The sequence below is a fragment of the Lagenorhynchus albirostris genome, chromosome 16 (assembly GCF_949774975.1).
Source record: "Lagenorhynchus albirostris chromosome 16, mLagAlb1.1, whole genome shotgun sequence".
NCBI lineage: Eukaryota > Metazoa > Chordata > Mammalia > Artiodactyla > Delphinidae > Lagenorhynchus > Lagenorhynchus albirostris.
Window position 1 is genome coordinate 60651417 of NC_083110.1, and position 22024 is coordinate 60673440.

At 44.3% G+C, this 22024-nt stretch overlaps 1 protein-coding gene across 1 annotated transcript in view; it reads left to right on the top strand.

Moving 5' to 3' along the window:
* SORCS3 (sortilin related VPS10 domain containing receptor 3) overlaps positions 1-22024 on the top strand; it is a 582912-nt gene that overhangs the window by 479894 nt on the left and 80994 nt on the right. The window contains exons 9-12 of the mRNA XM_060125698.1: positions 2638-2817; positions 12386-12532; positions 14097-14199; positions 19716-19792. Of these exons, the coding sequence (XP_059981681.1) occupies positions 2638-2817; positions 12386-12532; positions 14097-14199; positions 19716-19792 (507 nt within the window). The remainder of the gene's footprint in view (positions 1-2637; positions 2818-12385; positions 12533-14096; positions 14200-19715; positions 19793-22024) is intronic.

A 22024-nucleotide genomic window follows, 5' to 3' on the forward strand; every position in this document is an offset into this window, starting at 1 on the left:
AGTCTAAAATAACTTAGCTCATTCATTTTTATGACCAAAACATCTGGGGAAAGCCAGGCATTTCTGTTGCATTTTTAACAGGTAAAGTGAATTAAATCCATATTTCCTGCAGCTGCTATTTCCCCTCCTACTGGGTTCTTGGGCTTTCATTCCACCCCACACAACATGACTTCCTCACATGTTTTTTTTTTTTTTTTTTTTTTTTTTTGCGGTACGCGGGCCTCTCAGCGTTGTGGCCTCTCCCGTTGCGGAGCACAGACTCCGGATGCGCAGGCTCAGTGGCCATGGCTCACGGGCCCAGCCGCTCTGCGGCACGTGGGATCCTCCCGTACCGGGGCACGAACCCATGTCCCCTGCATCAGCAGGCGGACTCTCAACCACTGCGCCACCAGGGAAGCCCCATCACATGGTTTTTAAGAGTAAGCCTTATTTCCATTTTCAGGCACCTCAGCAGGAACCTGTAATTCTACAAGGTGTGAAAGCACAAATGAGCAAATGAGGTCTCAGTCAAGGTGACCTAGGGAGTCCAAGGCTAGAGGCTGAGATCTGACAGAGAATCTCCAATGAAAGATCCAGAGCTCACTTTCTCACTTTTGCCCCCTCCCAGCTGTCCAGATGAGTTTGCTTCTTTGTACAGTTGGCATGGAGGAGCTCTGCGTGGTTCTGACATTAGAGACATTGCTGCCTCCTTTTTTGGTGAAACCATTTCTGGGAAGGGTTGTCAAATAAGGTGAAGGCTAGATCCACCCTAGTTATTTACTTACTGTCACTCCACTTGCCTGTGTCCCTATTACCAGTGCTTTTGGCCACAGTGACAAGGGTGCCTCTCTTTTTGCTTTCCTGGGATGATATTATTCTTTGGCATATACACCTGTATAGTTATACATTTTTAAAATTGCTTTTATTTAGTCCGATATCTATCCAGGCTAACATTTCTTCCTGACAGTGTAAGATCCTTAGGTAATGACTTGAGTTTGTGGTAATCTTTGTACAGTGCCTAGCCACATATGCAAACTGGCTTTTAAAAACGATTTTGAATTCTGAACTATTAGATATAATTTTAGAAATGACCCAGTCCAGGAATACAAACTAAAGTGGCTTCCAGGACCAAGAAGTTAACAGTAATATATAAGGGCAGATCATAGATATGTAGGGCTAAGACTCCAATGAGTGCTGCTGACTCTACCTAAAATACTACATTTTCAGGTATTTGATAGAGGTTATGGTCAAACCAAACAATTGTGATTCATATTCATTTCATGGGTCATTGGTTTGCAACTTCTGATTTAGGGGCTGTATATACAAATAGTTAGAAGCTAACAATTAGGTTAGAGTCATATCACAGAGGTTCAAAACGTGGTTCGGCTACTTAACGAGTTACGTAACCTGAAGCAAGTTGGTAAACCTCTGCGTGCCTTAGTTTACTCCTCTGTAAAACAGGAATAATCATACTACCTCCATTGTAGAATTATTGGATTTTTAAAATTGAAATAATACATTTAGATGACTTAGAATGTGCCCAGATGTTAGCTGTTTTTATTGGTAGCCCAACCTCTTCACTCTTTCAGTGAGAAAATGGAAGCTCAGGGAGACTGACGCATCCAATATCATACAGCTGATTTATAGCAGAGCTTATATTATGACCCAGAACACTAAATTCTAGAGTGAGTATCCTTACCTGTATATCTGTGGTTTTCAAACATTACTGTATTAGCAGCAGAACCCCCCTCACCTTTTACTCCTAAAATATTACACAGAACTCCAGGACATAACAGATCTCAGTAGTACTGCTCTGTTTCCAGCAGAGTTGGAAGCCCAGAGCCCCACCCATCAGCTATGCCTCTGTGCCACCTTTCTTGCCATCCCCATCTGAAGATTCCAAAAAAAGCCATGAAAACCGTTACCCTAAAAAGTTTGAAATCATAAATGAAGATCTAATGAAGCGATAGGACCTGTCATTTTTGCACATGTGGGTTTCCTCTTGCAAGGTTGCATGTCTCCGTTAGCAAAGACCAACTTTCAGTTATAAAAATAAAAAATGAAAATGGGTGCTTCCCTGGTGGTGCAGTGGTTGAGAATCTGCCTGTTAATGCAGGGGACACGGGTTTGAGCCCTGGTCTGGGAGGATCTCACATGCCGCAGAGCAACCAGGCCTGTGAGCCACAACTACTGAGCCTGTGTGTCTGGAGCCTGCACTCCTCAACAAGAGAGGCCGTGAATAGTGAGAGGCCCGTGCACTGCGATGAAGAGTGGCCCCCACTTGCCACAACTAGAGAAAGCCCTCGCACAGAAACGAAGACCCAACACAGCAAAAATAAATAATAAATTAATAATAAATTAATTAATAAACTCCTACCCCCAACATCTAAATAAATAAATGAAAGTGGATAAATCCCTTGAAGCCATGGAAAATCATACCCACCAAAGCCCCTTACACCCATCTTCCTGTCACTTAGCAAGTAAAAGAAATCATGAAGCTCATAATTTATAGCCTTGGCCTGACACAGAATTGTTTAACATTGCCTATAACTCAAGCTTTTTCTCAACCGTTTCATAAGTCATGGTGATTACTCTGGGTCTCAATGGGCAAGGAGATATGAAGATCTGCTGCCTTACAGGCCTTCCATCTTCTTATAGGACATGCACATCATTAGTACCAATGAGAACCAAGTGTTCGCAGCTGTCCAGGAATGGAACCAGAATGACACGTACAACCTCTACATCTCAGACACACGTGGGATCTACTTCACCCTGGCCATGGAGAACATCAAGAGCAGCAGAGGTCTGATGGGAAACATCATTATTGAATTGTATGAGGTATGTAGCCAAGATTTCATGAATTTTGACAGTATGAACACAAGCATTGGAGTCAGATAGTCCTGAATTCAGATCTCAGCTGTACACTTAGCAGTTGTAACTTTGGGAAAGGGACTTACCTTCTCAATTCCCTCACCTGTAAAATGGGGATAAAATATTGATCTAATGAGATTGTTGTGAGAATGAGGGATAATGTTTGTAAAGCATCTAGTGTGGTGGTTGACTCAACAAGCCTTCAACAAATGGGAGCGAAAGTCAGTGTCTTACGTGTATGAGCAGAATTACAGCCCAGAAGTGAAGGTACTTGACTTCAGTGATCTCTTAAGTACTTTTTTCAAGTCTGTGCTTCTTTTTATGAGATCTGGGTGGAGGGATTAGTGCTATTTATATACCTTAAATTATTTGGAAAATCATGTTTTATGAACAACTTTATAGGCGAGGAAAGCAAATATCACTGGTAGGAGTGAGGGTTTCCCTGAAATGCTGCCAGATGCCAACAGCTGTGCATAGAGAAGAACTGGCTGTGACTTACATCTTTTTTTTTTTTTTTGGCTGTACACGGGCCTCTCACTGTTGTGGCCTCTCCCGTTGTGGAGCACAGGCTCCGGACGCGCAGGCTCAGCGGTCATGGCTCACGGGCCTAGCCGCTCCGCGGCATGTGGGATCTTCCCGGACCGGGACACGAACCTGCATCCCCTGCATCGGCAGGCGAACTCTCAACCACTGCGCCACCAGGGAAGCCCACATCTTTTTTTTAATATAATCACCTTTATTGAGTTTCCACTTATATTGAATTTTTTTAGTGTGACCACCAGTTAAAGAATAATTTATCTAGGAAACCAAGTGATTCCATTTAGGGACTAGATTTTTTTAAAAAAAAAAAAACTAATTGTTTCAGTGACCCTAATGATACACTGCTTGTTTATACCTCTAGTGTGTGATCTTTCGCAGTGAAAGAACTTGAGTGACCACTTCAACTAGATGGATTGATTTGAGCAAAGGAGGCGTGTCTCATTATCCAACATTTACTAGTGACTTGTGGTCAGACCTCACAGGCTGTGCTGGTGGAGGTCATTCATTCACAGCAGGACAAGTTGCCTGTTGTGGGCGGTAGCCTCAGATGGTATGGCTGAGCTACTCCATCGTGAGTTTTCCTCTTCGAGGGGCGGGAGTGGCTGTCAGAGCAGAGAGATCAACACATGGCCTTCTGCTTGACAGTGGTCTCTTCTGAGCAGTGCATGTCAGAGTGCCCGCATCCCTACTCTGGTATCTAAGTTGGCTGCTCAGTTACTAAGAGTGGTGGAAACATATAAGATTCCAGTTATTTTATTAGGTAGAAGGCATGGGGTGAATGCAGGTACACTAAAAAGAAGGAGAGAAGTGAATGTCAGGGTAGAAATACCCTGATTTTCTAGGACGTAGACAAGTGCTGAAATAATTCCCTTAGCAACAAGGTCCCAGCTTCGGAAATGACCTAGATTTCTTCCTAAAGTTGTAAAGACTAGTAGAGATGACTAGGAGTGTAAATGGCTTTGGGAAGCTTACATTTTCATGCCTCTCATCACACCAGGAGGCAGAAATATACCTTTGTTATTGGGCAGTAGATCACATCTGTGGGAAGGTTTGTATGAATGTTCCCAGGAGTGAGGCCATTCCTGTTTGCACAAGTAAGCCTGTAGAGGTAAGAGGATTATTCATGCTCCTGTGGTCAGAGCCCAGTAGGAGAGGTGGACATTGCTGCAGATGACCTTTCAGCTGAGAAATTCCTGTTTCTCTGACTCTATTGATATGGTGGGTGAGTTTGCCACTGTACAGTTCCTTTCCTGAAACAGGGTGCCTGAAACTCCTTGGTCATTTAGAACAGTGAGACATTCTGATCTGAAGTGACGCATGAATCAAAATGAAGAATGTGCCAAGATACATATAATTTTTTTTTGTCTTTCTGAAGTCAGTCTTTTTTGGGGAAAAAAATACATGGTGTCATCGCACCTACAGAGAAGCAAGATACACTAGGCAAGGCAACTTCCCTAAAACCAGTTCTGTTGACCTTGTTCTCCATTCATTTTTATCAAGGTTGATCATGCCCCTGCATTGTGTTCCAGACTATGAGGAAAGCAGGAAAGATAAGGGTTCTTACCCTCAGGGAGCTTGCAGTCTAGTTTGTTGGGCTTTGAAGGGGGTCAATAAACGAAGTTCCTCTTTTACCTGCTGAAGAATGAAACCATTTGAGACAGAAACAAAGAGTGAGACAAAAGGAGATCAAATGTCAGCTTTATTGCTTTGAAAAGCATGTAGGAGGAAATGGTCTTGCTAATACTGCTCCCCAGAATTGAACTCATCCATCTAGTCACAGGCAGAAGTAGTGAATCAAAAGCTCTCCCATGGGACATGGGGAGAGGGAAGGGTAAGCTGGGACAAAATAAGAGAGTGGCATGGACTTACATAAACTACCAAATGTAAAATCGATAGCTAGTGGGAAGCGGCTGCATAGAACAGGGAGATCAGCTCAGTGCTTTGTGACCACCTAGGGGGGTGGGATGGGGAGGGTGGGAGGGAGATGCATGAGGGAGGGGATATGGGGATATATGTATATGTATAGCTGATCCACTTCGTTATAAAAACAGAAACTAACACACCATTGTAAAGCAATTATACTCCAATAAAGATGTTAAAAAAAAATAAAAAGCTCTCCCATGGAAGCCTGTCTCTGTAACACCACAGCATTGTGGTGCAGAGGATGTGATCTTTGCAGGCAGATCCCCAAAATAGTTGAGTTAGGGATGTGCTGTAAAAGACCAGTTCTTTTTCTCAATGTTACCAATCCGGTTATCAGTACTTTTGCCCTGGGGAGGAAGAGGTGAAGAAGTGGAAGGCATTCCAAATGTCAAGAATGGCATAAGCCCAGAGTCGGACAGGCAGTGTAGATCTGTAAGTCCGTGAGCTAGCCAGTCTAACTGCGTAGAATAGATGGTTGTCAGGGACAAGAATGAGTGCTGCATAAGTAGTTGGGGTTCAGATTCTAGAAGGCATTTAATACCAAGGGAATAAATTATATCCTGACACTATCTAGACCATGACCATATTGAAGGTTTTTAGAGGGTGATGCTGCTTTGCACCTGGGTGTACATTCTGTGATTTGGAGATTAAGCCCAATCTAATTGGTCTCTAGGGGTCATTAGACTTTAACCTTCTTCACTGGAGATTCTCACAGAAACTGAGATTGTGTACCATATGGCCAGTTAGCAAAGAGACTAATTTTTGTGGACTCTGAATGCCCTTGAGTAATACAGCCGGAAGAAACAGTGAGCTTTCGTGTTCCATTCAGCTAAAGTAACACACTTTCATGAAATGTATTTTGCCTGATGAGGCTGGTACATGAGACGCAAAATCTCCTGGAAAGACGTAAGTGACTCTAGTAGGGTAGTGATCACAGTTTGACTTGTATTAGAGGTGCGATTCCTGCGTGTTCACTAAGAGGAAAATTAATTCTAACTTGATGAATCTGGGGAGACTTGCCGATGAGTAGGTTTAAATGATGAACTGCTAGAGCATGGGAGAAAAGCATGCCTGGTAAAGTCCAGCATAAGAAGAGAACCAGAGTCTGATGAGTAGAGGTCCATTTTCCTAGAATGTCGAATGACCCTGGAGAATAGTGGGGGTAAAGGCTATGAAGATGCTAGTAAAGAGCTTGACTGAAAAGTCGGGCATTTATTCTCTGGGCTGGTATTTCTCTATGTTTTCCCTTACATCTAGCAAATGATAATTGTATGCACGAGGTAGTGCCTATGCCAAGTTAATGTAAAGCTTTATATTACAATGTGACAGGGTGTTACCTCTGTTTGCCCTTGTCTGAAATGTCTGAGATGCCTTTAGTTAACACAGATGTGAGGTGGCTTGAGCTGACCACAGCTGATTAAAGCTACTACTGTGTCATTCTGTCTTCCACATGGACCTCTTAAGCCTCTTCTTGACATTGGAAAGGGGACAAAGAAAGTGAGAATTTATTTGAGAAGTACACCTTGTAGGTCTTGGCACTGAGAGACCTTGGAGACCAAGGGGATCAACCCCACCCAACTCCCTAAAATCTAAGGCAAGGCGTTGTTCATTTCCTGGTCTGTTGGAGCAGTTTCCTGCTGAAGAGGGAGTCTGTTGTGCTCTGTCCAATCCCTTCATCAGAGTGCAGTCTTGTCATGGCTGTAATTACATAATCAGGGGAGAAAATAATTCTTGAAGGCCAAATAATTATCTCTTCTTTAAGGTAACAGAGCCATTCCATCAAAACAAGGCTGGTGTTGACCATGAATACAGTTCATTATGTGTGTTCACCATTATTCTTATGACACTCTTTTCATACAGAGCTCTGTTGTGGTTTTTTCACATCTCTAACTATAAACTGCATTTCTTCCTAGATGTTCTCCACTGGTAAATCAGGTAACAAATGTTCTTTGCAACACTTTCAGTTATATTGTAGAAACATTCTCTGAGCTGCTGCATTTTCTTCAATATTTTCCTGGATTAAGCATCCAACTTGTAACTCTGTATAATACTAACAACAGCATACCAGGTAATGCCTTAAACTGACATTGTCGAGTAAATATATAACAAGCTACACGCGCATTTTAAAATCAAGAGAAAAAAGTAAACAGAAACAGGTGAAATTAATTGTAATATTATATTTTATTTAACCAAAATATCCAAAATACTGTCATTTAAGTATATGCTCAGTATGAAAAATTACTAATGAGATATTTTATAATTTTTGTCATACTAAGTCTACAGTATCCTGGGTATATTTTACACTTCTCAATTCATATGCTAAATTTTCACCAGAAATACTTGATCAGCATTTATATTTCATAAAATTTACAGTAGAAAAGGTAGATTCACATATCCAAGTTATTCCAAGCATACTTAAAAGTTGGCCAATAACTGGATCAGGTATCAGTTTTTTTTAAAATTTCAGTTTAAATTGGTTAAAATTAAATAAAATTAAAAGTCAGTTTCTTAGTCCCACTGACCCCATTTCAAGTTCTCAGTAGCCCTGTGTGGCTAGTGGCTATGGTATTGGACAGCACAACCCTTAATGATATATATACTCTTTCTTATTTATCTATTACAATAACTCCTTGTGGGAGATACCATTCCCTATTGTGCCTATGAGAGTACAGAGATGCAGAGAGTTTGGTAACTTGGCTCAGATCACACAGCTAGTAAAGGGTGATGCTGTGTTTGAACCAACCCATGTCAATTTGACCAAAAAGCCCAGGCTCTTCCTATTATACATTTTTTTCACATTCATTTTTTTTTATTGAGGTATAATTTATGTACAGTAAAATTTACCCTTTTTGGTTCTATGAGTTTTGACAGAGGTATGTGCATCTACCACCATAATCGAGATACAGAACATTGAACATATAAGGTATTGTCTCACGACATTCCCTCTTATGGCCTTTTTTTTTTTTTTTTTTTTTTTTTGTGGTACGCGGGCCTCTCACTATTGTGGCCTCTCCCCTTGCGGAGCACAGGCTCCGGACGCGCAGGCTCAGCGGCCATGGCTCACGGGCCCAGCCGCTCCGCGGCATGTGGGATCTTCCCAGACTGGGGCACGAGCCCGTGTCCCCTGCATTGGCAGGCGGACTCTCAACCACTGCGCCACCAGGGAAGCCCCTATGGCCTTGTTGTAGTCATCTTCCTCCCACCAAAAGTCACTGGCAAACCAATCTGATTTCGCTCTGTCCCTCCAGTTTTATTTTTTCTACATTTTCATATGAATGCAAAAAAGGGAGTCTTTTGAGTCTAGCTTCTTTCACATAGTACATTGAGATTCACGCATGTTGTTGAATATCAAGAGATGTTCCTTTCTTTCTACTGCTGAGTAATACTGCATTGCCTGGGTGTATCCTCGTTTGTTTATTCATTCACCAGTTGAAGGTCATTCAAGGTGTTTCCAGTTCTGTGTGATCATGAATAAAATTTCTATAAACATTTATGTGAACATAAGTGTTTCCTTCTCGTGGGTAAATACATAGGAGTAGAATTGCTAGATTGAATCTCAGTGTATTTTATAAAAAGCCACCAAACCATTTCTTAAGTGGCAGCATCATTTTGTATCCCTGCCAGAGATGTATGCGAGTTCTAGTTGCTTCACGTCTTTAACAACAGTTGGTATTATCAGTTTTGTGTGTGTGTGTGAGTGTGTGTGTGCACACACATGTGTTTAGACATTCTTTTAGGGTCCTAGTGGCACCTCATTAGTTTCGTTTAAATTTCCTAATGACTAATTATCACGAGCTCACTATACTTGGATGCATAAAATGAAACTCTGAGCCATCCTTAGTGTTCTGGCCTCTTTGCTCATCTTATTGATGTTTTATTGCTTTCCGTGTCTCTAGTGCCTGCCCTCCACCCACTGCTTTATCATGACCTTACATTACCCTTCTTTGGACAGATGGACGGCTACTTATAGACCCCGTGGGGACATTTTCCCCAACTGACCTTCATCGGCCCCTCACAACAGGTCCAACTCTAGGGACAGCCCAAGGCAAACCATGGTAATTGCTTTTCTCAGCAGAGCCCTGGCTTCCTTGTCCTGAGGGCAAGGGGGTGAGCGACAGATGATTATGCCACCTGGACTCAGTGCTCTGCCAAGGGGCTGCTGTCAGTGTCCCTTTGCACCTCAAATTGATTCCCAGAGGGAAAGTAGGCCATGCAGGCCTGGGGCCTTGTACTACCCTCTTCTCTGGGGACCACCTTACAAGCTGGTACCTTTCTCCTTGAACTCTTGGGGCTAACAGCAGCAGCTATGCTGCTGATTTCAAAGCACAGTGGGAAGAAGCATGTTTTTAAGTTGATCAGATTCCAAATACCTCCTTGGATGGAGAAGAGTTAAAATGTGTGTTTCATTCCCCAGTTCCTTTACATTGCATGTAGTGAAGGTAAGTAGTGTTTCATGGAACTTTTGTGTCAGATATCTATGTAGCTGTGTGTGTACACATACACACGTATATGGGTATGAGTCTACTAGGCGCCAACAGAAATGTATTTCATACTTGGATTGCAATCGAAAAGTTTGAAAGCTATTGGCCTAAGATATAGAAAACAAAGTGCCCTCCAAACTTATAGTCCATTTACACAAGAGATGAAGCCAAGAAGCAATTCAGCAATAACGTGAGGACTTTGAACAATCCAAATACAAGTGGGAAGTGTTTTATCTTTTTTTTTTTTTCCCCCAGACAGGCAGACAGGACTGAGATTGCTTTGGCATTAGGTGCAACTGCAGGAGAAACACCTTCAGAGGTGCAGATGGGTTCCTTCAGAATCTCTCCTTCTATATATTTTCAGTCTCCATTCTCCTGATTTTGCTCTCAGACTATGTGAGGCACACAGAAAATAGCCATCTGAGTGGTGGAGTTCTTAGTGGGAATATGGTCATATAATATTGGCATATTATATTTTCCAAACGCGCTCATCCAGAGAACACAAGAAGCAGCTAAGTGGCTAGTAATTCACGCGAGAATGTATCGAGCTAGGAGGCAGGGGATGATGGTGACAGACAGAAGTCTGATTCTGACCTGTATATGTTCTGGAAATTCGATATCAAGGCCCTGGGTACATGTTGGGGGCAGGCGGCTGGCTTAGGGGAAAGAGTTCTGTGGAATCATTATCTGGTGCTCCATCAGAAAAGACACCAGCTCTGTGTCTAAAGAGAATAGCAAAGGGCCCCCATCAGGCAGTAGGTTCTAAGGAAACACAGATTCCATTTTCTGTGAGGAATTATTGGTAATTGGGTTGGAGAGAAACAACTTTGCAGTTGGTTTTAGAGACTGAGGTGATCTGAGGGCCTCACAGCCCCTGGCTGAGTGTGTAAGGTGCCGGCCTTCCTGAAATGGCTCTGACTTCAAGCAGCAGGGAGGGTACCTCTGGGGAAGGGCATAACTCTGACAACGCTGCCCCTCTCCCCACCTTGGCTTCTGTCCTTACCCACCCTCTGTTCACATTAGGAAGCTAATCAGTTCCATCACTGGCCTTTTGTCAAATTCCCCTGGTGGTGTCCTTCCCAGATAACACTGTTCTCCTCCTGACATCCTCTGTCCATTTTTGTAGTTCTTTGTTGTTTTGTATTTGGGTTGGCATTCTCTATTCTCTTTCAAGGCCAGTCAGGTTACTTAAAAAAAAAAGAAAAGCACTTCTCATTTCATCAGGTAAATTATGTCATTAAAAGAACTCACTTCTGTGAAATTCCTTCCTTTTGTTCCCACTGGCATCCTCTCAGAACTGCAGTAAACCTCAATTCATGATGACCCTCAAATAATGGGGATAAGTACAGTTAAAATTTTGAGATATCTGAGTGTAATCCAGAAAACCTGCCATTCTACCTCTTATTTATATATATTTAAACAATTTGACTTACGTTTCCTTTGGAAAATCCTGGCACTTGAACCGGAAGTCAAAGGAATGTTTCCTTGACATAGATTGCTGTCATTCTAAATATCTCTTCTGATTGCCCAGATGTAGGCATAGAAGAAATAAAAGTGAGTCAGATCTGTACTTACCCTCGAACGCTTCTGGATCATAAATGTCCTCATTCTCTGGCTACTTGGTTTGTGGCGATACTCTTCTTCCTTCAGAATATCAAGGGCGTGCAAATCCCAATACGCTGGACTCTCGCGAGAGCGCTCTCCATTATCTGTTGTATCCTTTGCCAGCTGACTGAGGAAAGAAAGGAAGGGAAGGGCTCTTTCAAAATGACCATTGGCTGAGACCCAAGATAATATGGGAATTATCCAAAGTCACCCAGTGAGCTGGTGGCACAGCCAGTGACAGGGGCCAGGTCGCCAAGCTGGGTCACCTGCCCCCAAATATCCACCTCACTATTAATCAGGACACCTGGACTTCTCCCGTTACAGATTATACCTTGATGCCTTGAAAACCTGTCAACAAGCCCTTCCTGAGCAAAATCCCATGTTCTCTGTTTTTATTTATTTTAAATTTTTATTGAAGTATAGTTGATTTACAGTGTTTTAAGTGTACAGCGAAGTGATTCAGTTATACATATATATGTATGTCTATATACATATATATATTCTTTTTCAGATTCTTTTCCATTATAGGTTATTACAAGATACTGAATATAGTTCCCTGTGCTCCACAGCAGGTCTTTGTTGTGTATCTATTTTATATCTAGTAGCCTGTATCTGTTAATCCCAAATGTTCTCTAGAAGGAGTAACTCCTTCAGTTGTTATCAACCACTCCCACCCCAGAGGGAATGTTGATAGTTAATTAAGGATAAAGCCCTCTGAACAAAGTGCAGAGACCAGTAGAGTAGGGCAAAGCAGATGAATAATAGGGAAGTGGGACATCTGGTTTGTGGGGGTGGAGGGAGCAGAGATGAACTTAAACTTCTTTTGGAGACCACATGGCACGTGACATTTCTCACCATGTTCCTCCTCTTTTCCTCTGTTGTACCCCCACACGCTGTGGAAAATGCTGGGGCTTCTCCCAGGGCCTCTCCAAAACTATAGGCATTTTGGCCCAACATTGTTCTCCGTCTCTCGCCCTTTTTCCTAGGTAGCAGGTATCAAAGGGATATTCCTGGCAAACAAGAAGGTGGATGACCAAGTGAAGACCTACATCACTTACAACAAGGGCAGGGATTGGCGCCTCCTGCAAGCTCCAGACGTGGACCTGAGAGGAAGCCCAGTACACTGCCTGCTGGTCAGTCCCCCGGTCTCATGTGAGACCACAGGGCAGGCTGGGTACCTGGGGATGCTCCAGCGGGGGCTTTCTTCCATCAAGGAGGGCTTAGGATCTTGGCTGTGCTGAGCAGGGATGTCCTACAGGTCCCAGGGCACTGACCTGTGGACTCAGACTGCCATATCACTTGGATGGAAAGTTCAGTTGAATTCCACAAACCTTTACTGAGAATATACTATGTGCTCCAACTCCTAGGAAGATAAAGAAACATCTTTATCTTTCTTATCTAAAGAAAGAGCCTGTGCCCAAGGGTCCCAGACAGAGCTCAGTAGTGGTAAATACCTTATTAGCTGATGCTGGTATGATACAGTGCTTGATGATAGATAAGTGCCTGATGGTGGGCAAGGTAAGCAAAATTTGCCTTGGAAGCCCAAGGAATGTCAGGCTGGTATGTCCACATGGGACAGAGTTAATCTCTCAGCATTCCCAGGGTTCCAGCTGTATGGAATATTGGGGTGGGCACCATGGAGGTGCAACTCCACGTGAGGAGGGAAGACAGATAATTAACAGTGAAATTCACAACTCTCAGTGCCCTCACAAAGAGGACCTATTTGAGAAAATTTTCTAAGGTCCCAGAAATGGTTATGTTTCCCCTTCGCAAAAAAGTTGCCTTTTGCAACTTACTGAACATTCTAGACATTATGTTAAAAACTGGGAATATAGTGGTAAGTAGGATTAACAGGGCCTTTCCCCTTTTGTGGTTTTCAGTCCAGCTCCATGCTTCTGATTTGGGGTACTAGGAAGGTCAGAGACAGGTGCCTGCCTGTAGGCAAGAACTGGTCACAGCAAGAATTTTCTTTCCCCAAACCTTACCCATGGATTCATCCTATTACCTAATTTTCTCCTTTCCCCGATTTCACAAATCGTTTATTTTTATTTATTATATGGTGTCTATAAATCCCTAATCCTTTTCAAGAAACTCAAAAAGGGATAAATAAGTAACTGAATAAAGAGCACAAACTTATGAGTTTCAAATAATGGCTTCAAACATTTTAAGTAAAATTCAGAGTAAAATTATAAACAGGAACCAAATACATAAAGCAGAAACAGGGACCATCTGGTTGAAGAAGAGGGTAGAGGGCCTGAGACTGTCTCACTTACTTCCCTACTTCGTTGCTCCCAGTGGCCCGTTAGGGCTCCAAGAAGCAGAGCATGATGGCCAAGGCCAGTGATGGGAGAAGATCAGTGACATCCTGTGGGAAGGAATGGTCTGGGAGGCTTCATAAGGCTGACCATGAACTGGACCTTGATGGATGGGGTAGGGGTGAGGAAGAGAGGGGAAGCCTACAATTGTGACAGGAACAGGGACAGGATGGGGCCTATGAATGGTGCTCAGGGCAGCTTCTGATGTGAACATATCAGCTGCTCAGGGAGAGATGACTTGTGCCCCAAACTAAGTGAGTGGCTCACATCCAATCCTTGCTGTTTCTGGAAGCTGAACACCTGGGAGCCCCATATCTGGTGGGGCAGGGGTGCATGTCAGGAGCTTCCTGGAATGAAGCCACTTTCTCCTCCTCTATTTTAGCCCTTCTGCTCCCTACATCTACACTTGCAGATCTCTGAAAATCCATATTCCTCAGGGAGAATCTCCAGCAAGGAGACGGCTCCAGGGCTCGTGGTGGCCACAGGTAAGGAAGACATTCCCTGGGCTTCTTCCTCACTGAGGGCTTCTGGAATATGTTACGACCTCTGTGGAATCATTTGAGCATCAGATAAAAGCTATGGGCACTCTTCCCAGAAAACAGGCAAGATCTGTGGGACTCCAAGGCCAATCTAATCACCCAGTAAAAGAGCTCCAGACACTTGCAACTTTTGGTAAATGCAACATCTCACATGGTCACAGGGCAGTACCCTGTGCTTAGCAAGAGGCCAGGGTTCCTCTCCAAGTAAACTGATAGATCAGAAAGGTTGTTTGTAATAGGGAATTCTCACTTTAAGAAAACGTGATACATGAACTTCCTAGCTCACCAAGTATGAGTTGGGGTAGTTTTCTTTTTGCACAGAGGATTCTTTACAAAGGGTTTCACCCCAGGGCTGTTTTTAATCAGGAGGTCTCTGGTGCATGTAAAGGTTTGTTTACACATGAGTAACCCACTTGGCTGACAGCCTGGGGGAAAGGGCAGAAAAACTCCAATTTGTATTGTTGGAAGCACTGTCCACTGAACATCTATCAGAAATGAAGATAAAACAACTCGAAGATGAACATGGAAGTCGCTGGGGGAAAGTGCTCTGCTTAGCATGCATTTGATTTCCACACACCTTTGCAGGAATACGTTGATGGCATAAAGCAAGGCAGGCCTCTAATCTTCGAAGTTAGAGCTCTGCTATGAGGCAGCTCTTTTTCTAATGAAAGCAGATAAATTCACAGCAACTTGCTGAGATGGTTTAGTCTGTTTTCTCTCATCGACCTGAAGCTCCAGCCGCTGGCGTTACTGCTCTCGTAGACGTGACTTTCTTCTCCAAGCCTCCAGCTGTATGAACTTTTTAGCACCACCAGTGACCATCCACTCGAATCAGGTTGGCAGCTGGCATAGCCTTCTGACACCTCAGACTACTCCCCTCCGCCCGGTAGGAACTGGAGCCGCCATATTTAACACCACTGGCTTCAGGGAGCCCAGGACAGTGAGAGGTGAGGGCAGGCTCTATTGGTGTTCTCCTGGCTGGGGGGAGTGAACCCCACACACCATCATCCATGCTGATTGGACCTCCCAGCTCTGGGACTGCTGTGCTCTCTGCCTCTCCTCAAGGCCTATAGGAGACTCTGGACTGGAGTGGAAGGAACACTGAAAAACAGTAATCAGTTATAAATAAATCAATTTATAAATCAATTATAAAATATAAATGCTAACTGTATAGTCAGGCATGGTTCTATGTGAACCATGAACGTTGGTTGAATCTGAACGTTGGTGTTTTCATTGCCAAAGTGGGAATAATAATACCAACATAACGGAATTGGAGTATTAAATGAAGCAGTGGATTTCGAGTGTTCAGAACAGTGCCTAGGACATATCGAATACTCAATACATGTCACCTGTTACCATTGTTAATGTTATAGAAATTGAGAACTGCTCTTCCTACACCAGGAGAATATGGTTTGCACATCTCCATCAAGAGAATCCATAAATAATATGCGTTCACTCTGCATCCACGGAATGAATGAACGCACTCAGGACCCCTGCAGTCCTGCTTGCCAAGCTGACCTCTGACACTTACGAGCCTTATGCATTTGGCTTAGTTCCTTAACCTCAGAGCTTCATTTTCCTCATCTGCAAATGACGTTGTTTTTTGGTTTTTTTGTTCGCTGCCTTGTGAGTGTGTTGTAAGAATTAGAGAGAATTAGAGATGGAAGATCCCGCTGAGGGCTCAGAGCATAGTCAGGTAGGTTAGTTGTGGTTGTTACTACCTGAGGCCATCACGTGCCTCGAAATTACTCTAGTGCTAAGTCTTTGTAAGCTGACAGACACATAGACATTAAGGGTTGGATTCGGAAACTTTCTTGTCCATATACATGAGAATCTACTAATTCCTTTTCTCTCCCTTTGTCACTCTTGTAACTTTGTATGGTGCTTTGCATTGAGAGGACCATAACACAGCCGACGAGATCCTGATGAAAAGCCAGTGCTAGGTCCGCGGCACATGCCTTCTCATTCCCAGCTTCTCCTTACCCTGCTTGCCAGCTCGCCCTGGAAGCCTGTTCGCTATCGGGAGAATAATTATGAAGTTATCCTAGGATGGCTTCATTGGCCTGAATGGAGCCTGTCTCTCCAGGATCCTTTTCCACATCCATGCATTTCACCTGCCTTCAGGTGTCAGTGATCCTGGCCTCTCTCCTCTCCGCTCCTCACTGCGTCCTCCCACCTCTCACTGAGATGAGGGCTCCCGGAAGCTGTGGGGATGACAGGACATCCCCTGTCCTGTCCCTGTTTGAGGCTCCTGTTGAGGCCACATCTCACGAGGCAGATGGAATTCCAGTCTGGAGAGTCTGCCAATTGCTTTTAGCCATGAGAAGCGCTAGGGTCGGGCTTCCCTGGTGGCGCGGTGGTTGAGAGTCCGCCTGCTGATGCAGGGGACACGGGTTCGTGCCCTGGTCCGGGAAGATCCCACATGCCACGGAGCGGCTGGGCCCGTGAGCCATGGCCGCTGAGCCTGCGCGTCCGGAGCCTGTGCTCTGCAGCGGGAGAGGCCACAGCAGTGAGAGGCCCGCGTACCGCAAAGGAAAAAAAAAGAAGCGCTAGGGTTCTTACTATCCTTATCACTGTGGTTTCAAGCTAGTCGTCGAGGCCTCACATCCTCCCAGGGCCTTAAGGTGTGCAAAGCACTTTCCTAGCCTTGATCGCACAACGGCCCTATGATGTGGAAAAGGCGATTACTCTTGTCCTCGATTTACAGCTGAAGGATGGAGGGCAGGGGGCAGGTGTTGTGCACTCACTCACACTCCCTCTGGCTCCAAGTCTAGTCTGTCCAGTAGCCATTCAGCCAGACGCAGCCCTGAGCCTCTTCACATGCCCGCTCCACAGCTACCCCAGGCTCCCTGCCGTGCTTCCTGTACATTCTGAATGCTCGTACCCTTGTGTTGTCCCCTCCATGGAGGTGCTTTCCTTTCCTGCAGTGGCTTGCGCACTGTCTGCTTCCCCCTGCACTTAATCACCCTCAGTGGGCATCAGTGGTGGTGAGAGAAGCATCTCTAACCCCAGAGGATGTTAAAAGTTTCTCTCTCTCTCTTTCTCTGTCTCTCTCTCTCTCGGTCTCTCTCTCTCAGTCTGTCTCTCTCTTTCTTTCTTTCCTTTACACGTGTCTAACTAAGGAGCAGAGAAAGGTAGCCCTGGGAGGACATAGGGCTTAAAAGTGTGTTGTTTACACATGCCCAAGAGGGCAGTGGCACCTCTGTGATTTCCAAGCTAAGGTGTTGCTGAGAGGAGCTCCCCGTTTTCCATCCCTCTCCCCATTTCTCCCTCCTATCACATCACTTCAGCAGGGACCAGCTACCTCTCCCTCCAATCTGGCTAGAGGCCACCTTGGGAAGCCCCCCTCCAGTTCTGCTTTAGCCAGTGAGCCACATTATTCAGATCTTTCTTCTCTGACGCCATAACCCTGACTCTCCCTATCAGAGATTTCCTCCCCACAGGTCCACTTAGGGACTGAACATGTTCAAAGATCGAATCATCCTGGACCCCTCTCCTCTGTCCTTTCCTCTGGGAACTGACTTTCTAGTTCCTGTGATCAGCGGCATTTGTTTCAGGGGTCCTTTCAATTGACCCAAGATACTCCCAAAACAGTCTTCACTGGGAGCCTTGGATTCTCACCACCGCCACACCTCCAAAATCAATCTGGGTCAAGCTTTGAAAGAGAGGCTTAAGATGTAGGCAGAACCGGCTTCTGAAGAGGGCAAGAGGTGATGAGACAGAGCCTGAGAAGCCATGACAGGGCTGGCAGATTCCAGCTCTAGGGGGACTTTATACCCGCTTCCCCCTCTCTCTGCCACCCTTGGTAGACATTACTAATAGATCACCGAACTCTATTCTGCTGAAACCAAATATGGCTTCAGGATCCTTCTTAGCACAGTGTCCCAGGCAGCCATCATTAAAAGACTCAAGTTGACATTTTCTGCCCCGTCCCTCTTTTCTTTCTTCATCTGTGGCTTCTAAAACCTGGATCTGAAGAGTGGAATTCCAAATTCCAGACACATCTGAGAGCCGCTCACCGTGCCTGTCCCCACCCCACTGATACTGACTGCCTGAGCCCTGAGCCCCAGGGGTATTTTTGGAAGCCTGAGTGTCAAAACCAGTTGGCTAGCGGTGTGCTCCCTGATGCCGATGGGAGCTTGACAAGCTGTAGCCTCCCTTGAAATTCTCATCTTGAAGCATTAAATGTCAGCAGCTCCATTAACATTTTCATTATTGCATTTTTATTGTGCTCTTATTTAGGCTACTGATGTGAAGGGAGCTAACATTCCCTTCATGCTATTTTTAAAGAAAACATATCAGCCTCAGTGGTAAATTCTTACATGTTTAGGGTACTTTTCCTGCTTCTTAAGACCCCCCCAAATGCACATCAACATCAGAACATGATTCATTCACTTTTTTACTCATTCATTTGTTGCACAGTTACTTATCGAGCAACTCACTTCTAAGTTTGGGGCACTGTTCTGGGCTCAGGGGCTGTGTGGGCAAACTTGGGCAATACAGATAGACTAGGAGATCTTAACCACTTTCTTTTTTTTTTTTGCGGTACGCGGGCCCCTCACTGTCGTGGCCTCTCCCGTTGCGGAGCACAGGCTCCGGACGCGCAGGCTCAGCGGCCATGGCTCACGGGCCCAGCCGCTCCGCGGCATGTGGGATCTTCCCGGACCGGGGCACGAACCCATGTCCCCTGCATCGGCAGGCAGACTCTCAACCACTGCGCCACCAGGGAAGTCCGACCACTTTCTTGTTTTTAATAAACATAACCACAAGGTGATGAAGTATTAATACAAGGAGAAGAAGGGGAGAGAAAGAAACGGTGTGAAGGGATAAAGTGTAGTCAGGCTGGGCCTAAACCAGGTGACTTCTCCTGCCATGCTGGATGGCCATGGTCTGCTGAATATTGTCATATTCTTTTGGGCACTGGATAATTTTCGTTACATAGTCTATACTAAGGGATTACTCAACTGTCTATACTAATGGATTACTCAACTGCCTGGCACTCAAGAAACATATTGGCAAGTTTACTTGGAAACACACACACACACACACTCACACACTCACACACACACCAGTTTTTCACAGGCTAAAGTTATACATGAGGAGGAAGTTGTTCCTAGAGGCAGCATGATAGTTGACTCTTCTCTCTGCCACCGTCAAGATTAATTTTCAAGAGATTAATGGTATGAATGAGTAGTTCAAGAGGTCCGAGCTTATCCATATTTGGTCTTTGAGTGTTACCATTTAAAGATGCATCCCTGTCATATTATTTATTTATTCATTTTTTTTCCCGTGTTAGGTTATCTTCCTGCTGGGTTTTTGATATGGCATCAAAGACAGACTGTACGAATCTATTCTAAAAATAACTTGGAAAATCTTTACTCTCTGCTACCCCTTCACCCAAGCCCAAGCGCACGTCATCTGTAAACCGCCTGACAATTTCAAATGATCTGCTTCTGTTTCAGGCAACATTGGCGCAGAGCTCTCATATACTGATATCAACGTGTTCATCTCTTCCGATGGGGGCAACACGTGGAGACAGGTAACTGGGAGATTCGGGGGCAGGGAGGAGCCATTTAGGGCAAGTTCTGCCAACATCTTTCTTATAGATTCTCAGGCTTGTTATGACTTTTTGGGTGCAAAAAAACTGAAGCAGCTCTTCTATTTGGTCAATGTAGCTGGCAGATTAGATGGGCAATGGGAAGAGCTGGGCAGGGCATAAGAAAAACTGGGATTTTCCCAATTTGTTCATTCTTTCATTCAGCATGTATGGGACAGACCAGATGCGAATTACCGTGCCGGTGTGAGTAGATGCAGCCAATAAAACAGTTTCTATCGTTAATGTGCCACGGGGTCTTGGCAAGTAGGTGTCTTTACGTTTCTGGGTCTGTTTCTTTATCTACAAGAGGAAGGCGGTGGAATGCTAAGACCAGCAAAGCCGTGGAAGTCTGTGATGGCTTCAGTATTACGTAGGCCCATGTTTTATTAAGTATGAGACAGCTTAATAGTTACATGACCACATGAAAAATTAATTCAGTTTTACAAACTTTTTCTTGCAGCACTGTCCAATAGAGCTTTGAACAGTGATGGAAATGTTCTGCATCTATACCGTCCCATGTGGCTAGTGAACACTTGCAGTGTGGCTAGTGTGACAGAGGAACCGAATGTTTTATTTTAATCAATTTAAATTTAAATTGTCTCATGTGGCTACTATATTGGACAACACAGATTTATACAATGTCAGCTGGGTGTCAGGTATAGACCTGAGGAGGCAGTTGAATACTTTGGAGTCCCTTTCCTCGTGGAGCTCAGAATTAAGCAGAGGAGACAGGTTCATAAATAACTAACTGTAGTTTAGAGCGGTTGCGTTATTTTAGTGGCATTATTTGCTTGCGGAGAAGAAGGAGGAATTGATTCTCCTTGGGGAAACTGGGAAAGGCTTCACAAGAAGAGGTGACATTTTACTAAGTCTTAAAGGTGAGAAGGTTTCTATCTGAGGAAGACGAAGAGCACTAAGTGTCTTCGTGATAAAGGTGAAGCCACCATCTGAAATCTACTTGCACAAGCTTCTGTTTGGGTCCCTTAGTGAAGATTGTCATCTCCATCACCAACATTATCATCGCCACCCCCATTGCCACCACTGTCACTACTACCACCCTCAAAAAAAAAATTACCCAGGACCTCCTAGACACAAGTCCTATATTAACTACTGTAAGGCCTACAACAAAGAATAAGTTAAGATTCCTGCCCACGAGGGAATCAAGTAGATGAGGAACAGACACATAAAATAAGAACATACCTTAAAAATGTAAGATACGCTCTTACAAGTGCCGAATGGGGTAGCAACTGGAATGTAAACTCTTCTGGTCTAGAAGCTCCCAACAGACAAACCATTGTCCCTCCAACACAAGAAATAGCTCACCTGGCCAGGTGGCCACGGTTACATTCTTTCCTTATGTTGTCACCAGTTTGGTTTTCTTTTCTCTTTTCCCAAACAACTTAGGATGCCAGCTTCCACTACATTGCTGGACAGGGCAAGAGTTAGCCATGGCCAGAATGATACAACAGAGAGGAAAGTGTGAAGAAAATAACTTCTCTCTCCTCCTCAGTGCCAAGAATCTTCTTGTAGTCCTTACCCTCAGACTTCAGTGCAGTGTTTCTGTTACGTGGCTTTGAGCTCTGGAGAGAAAAGCTGGCATTACAGGCTCAGAGTCTGTGTTTATATCTGACACATAAATGAATATCCCTTAAGTCTTCTGTGCATTAAGGCTCACCATTAGTGTGGGCATTTAAAGGCAAATATGAGAAATAAAACCAATTGAAAGGTTTAGGCCTGAGAGTCCATTTACTTTCCTCTGTGGTGTTCCCTAGGACATGTTTATAGGAGACACTACTCCTATTCTCTCCCTTTTAAGTCTACTTATACTTTCTTACCCCTTCTAGTACTTCTCACTTAACCCACCACCCCAACCTCTCCATCCAGGCTGTAAGAGCCACCATTAGTGGTTAAGAGCTAGAGGAAGTCTCCAGTTCCACTTTCATCTAGATGATCTAGAGGAGAGAACTGGTTCTCCGGTGGAGAAATATTCTTTCTGTCTTAGGTTGGAGACTTAAAAGTCATAAACTGTAGAAGTGTTGCTATATGTGGGGTTAGGTCTAAGCTAAGGCTCTGAGACTTCCATCATGGTAGGTGCCTAGTAAATGCCTGTGTAGATGGATGGCTGGATCACTGAATGAGTGAATGAGTGAGTGGATGGGTGAATAGGTAATGGAC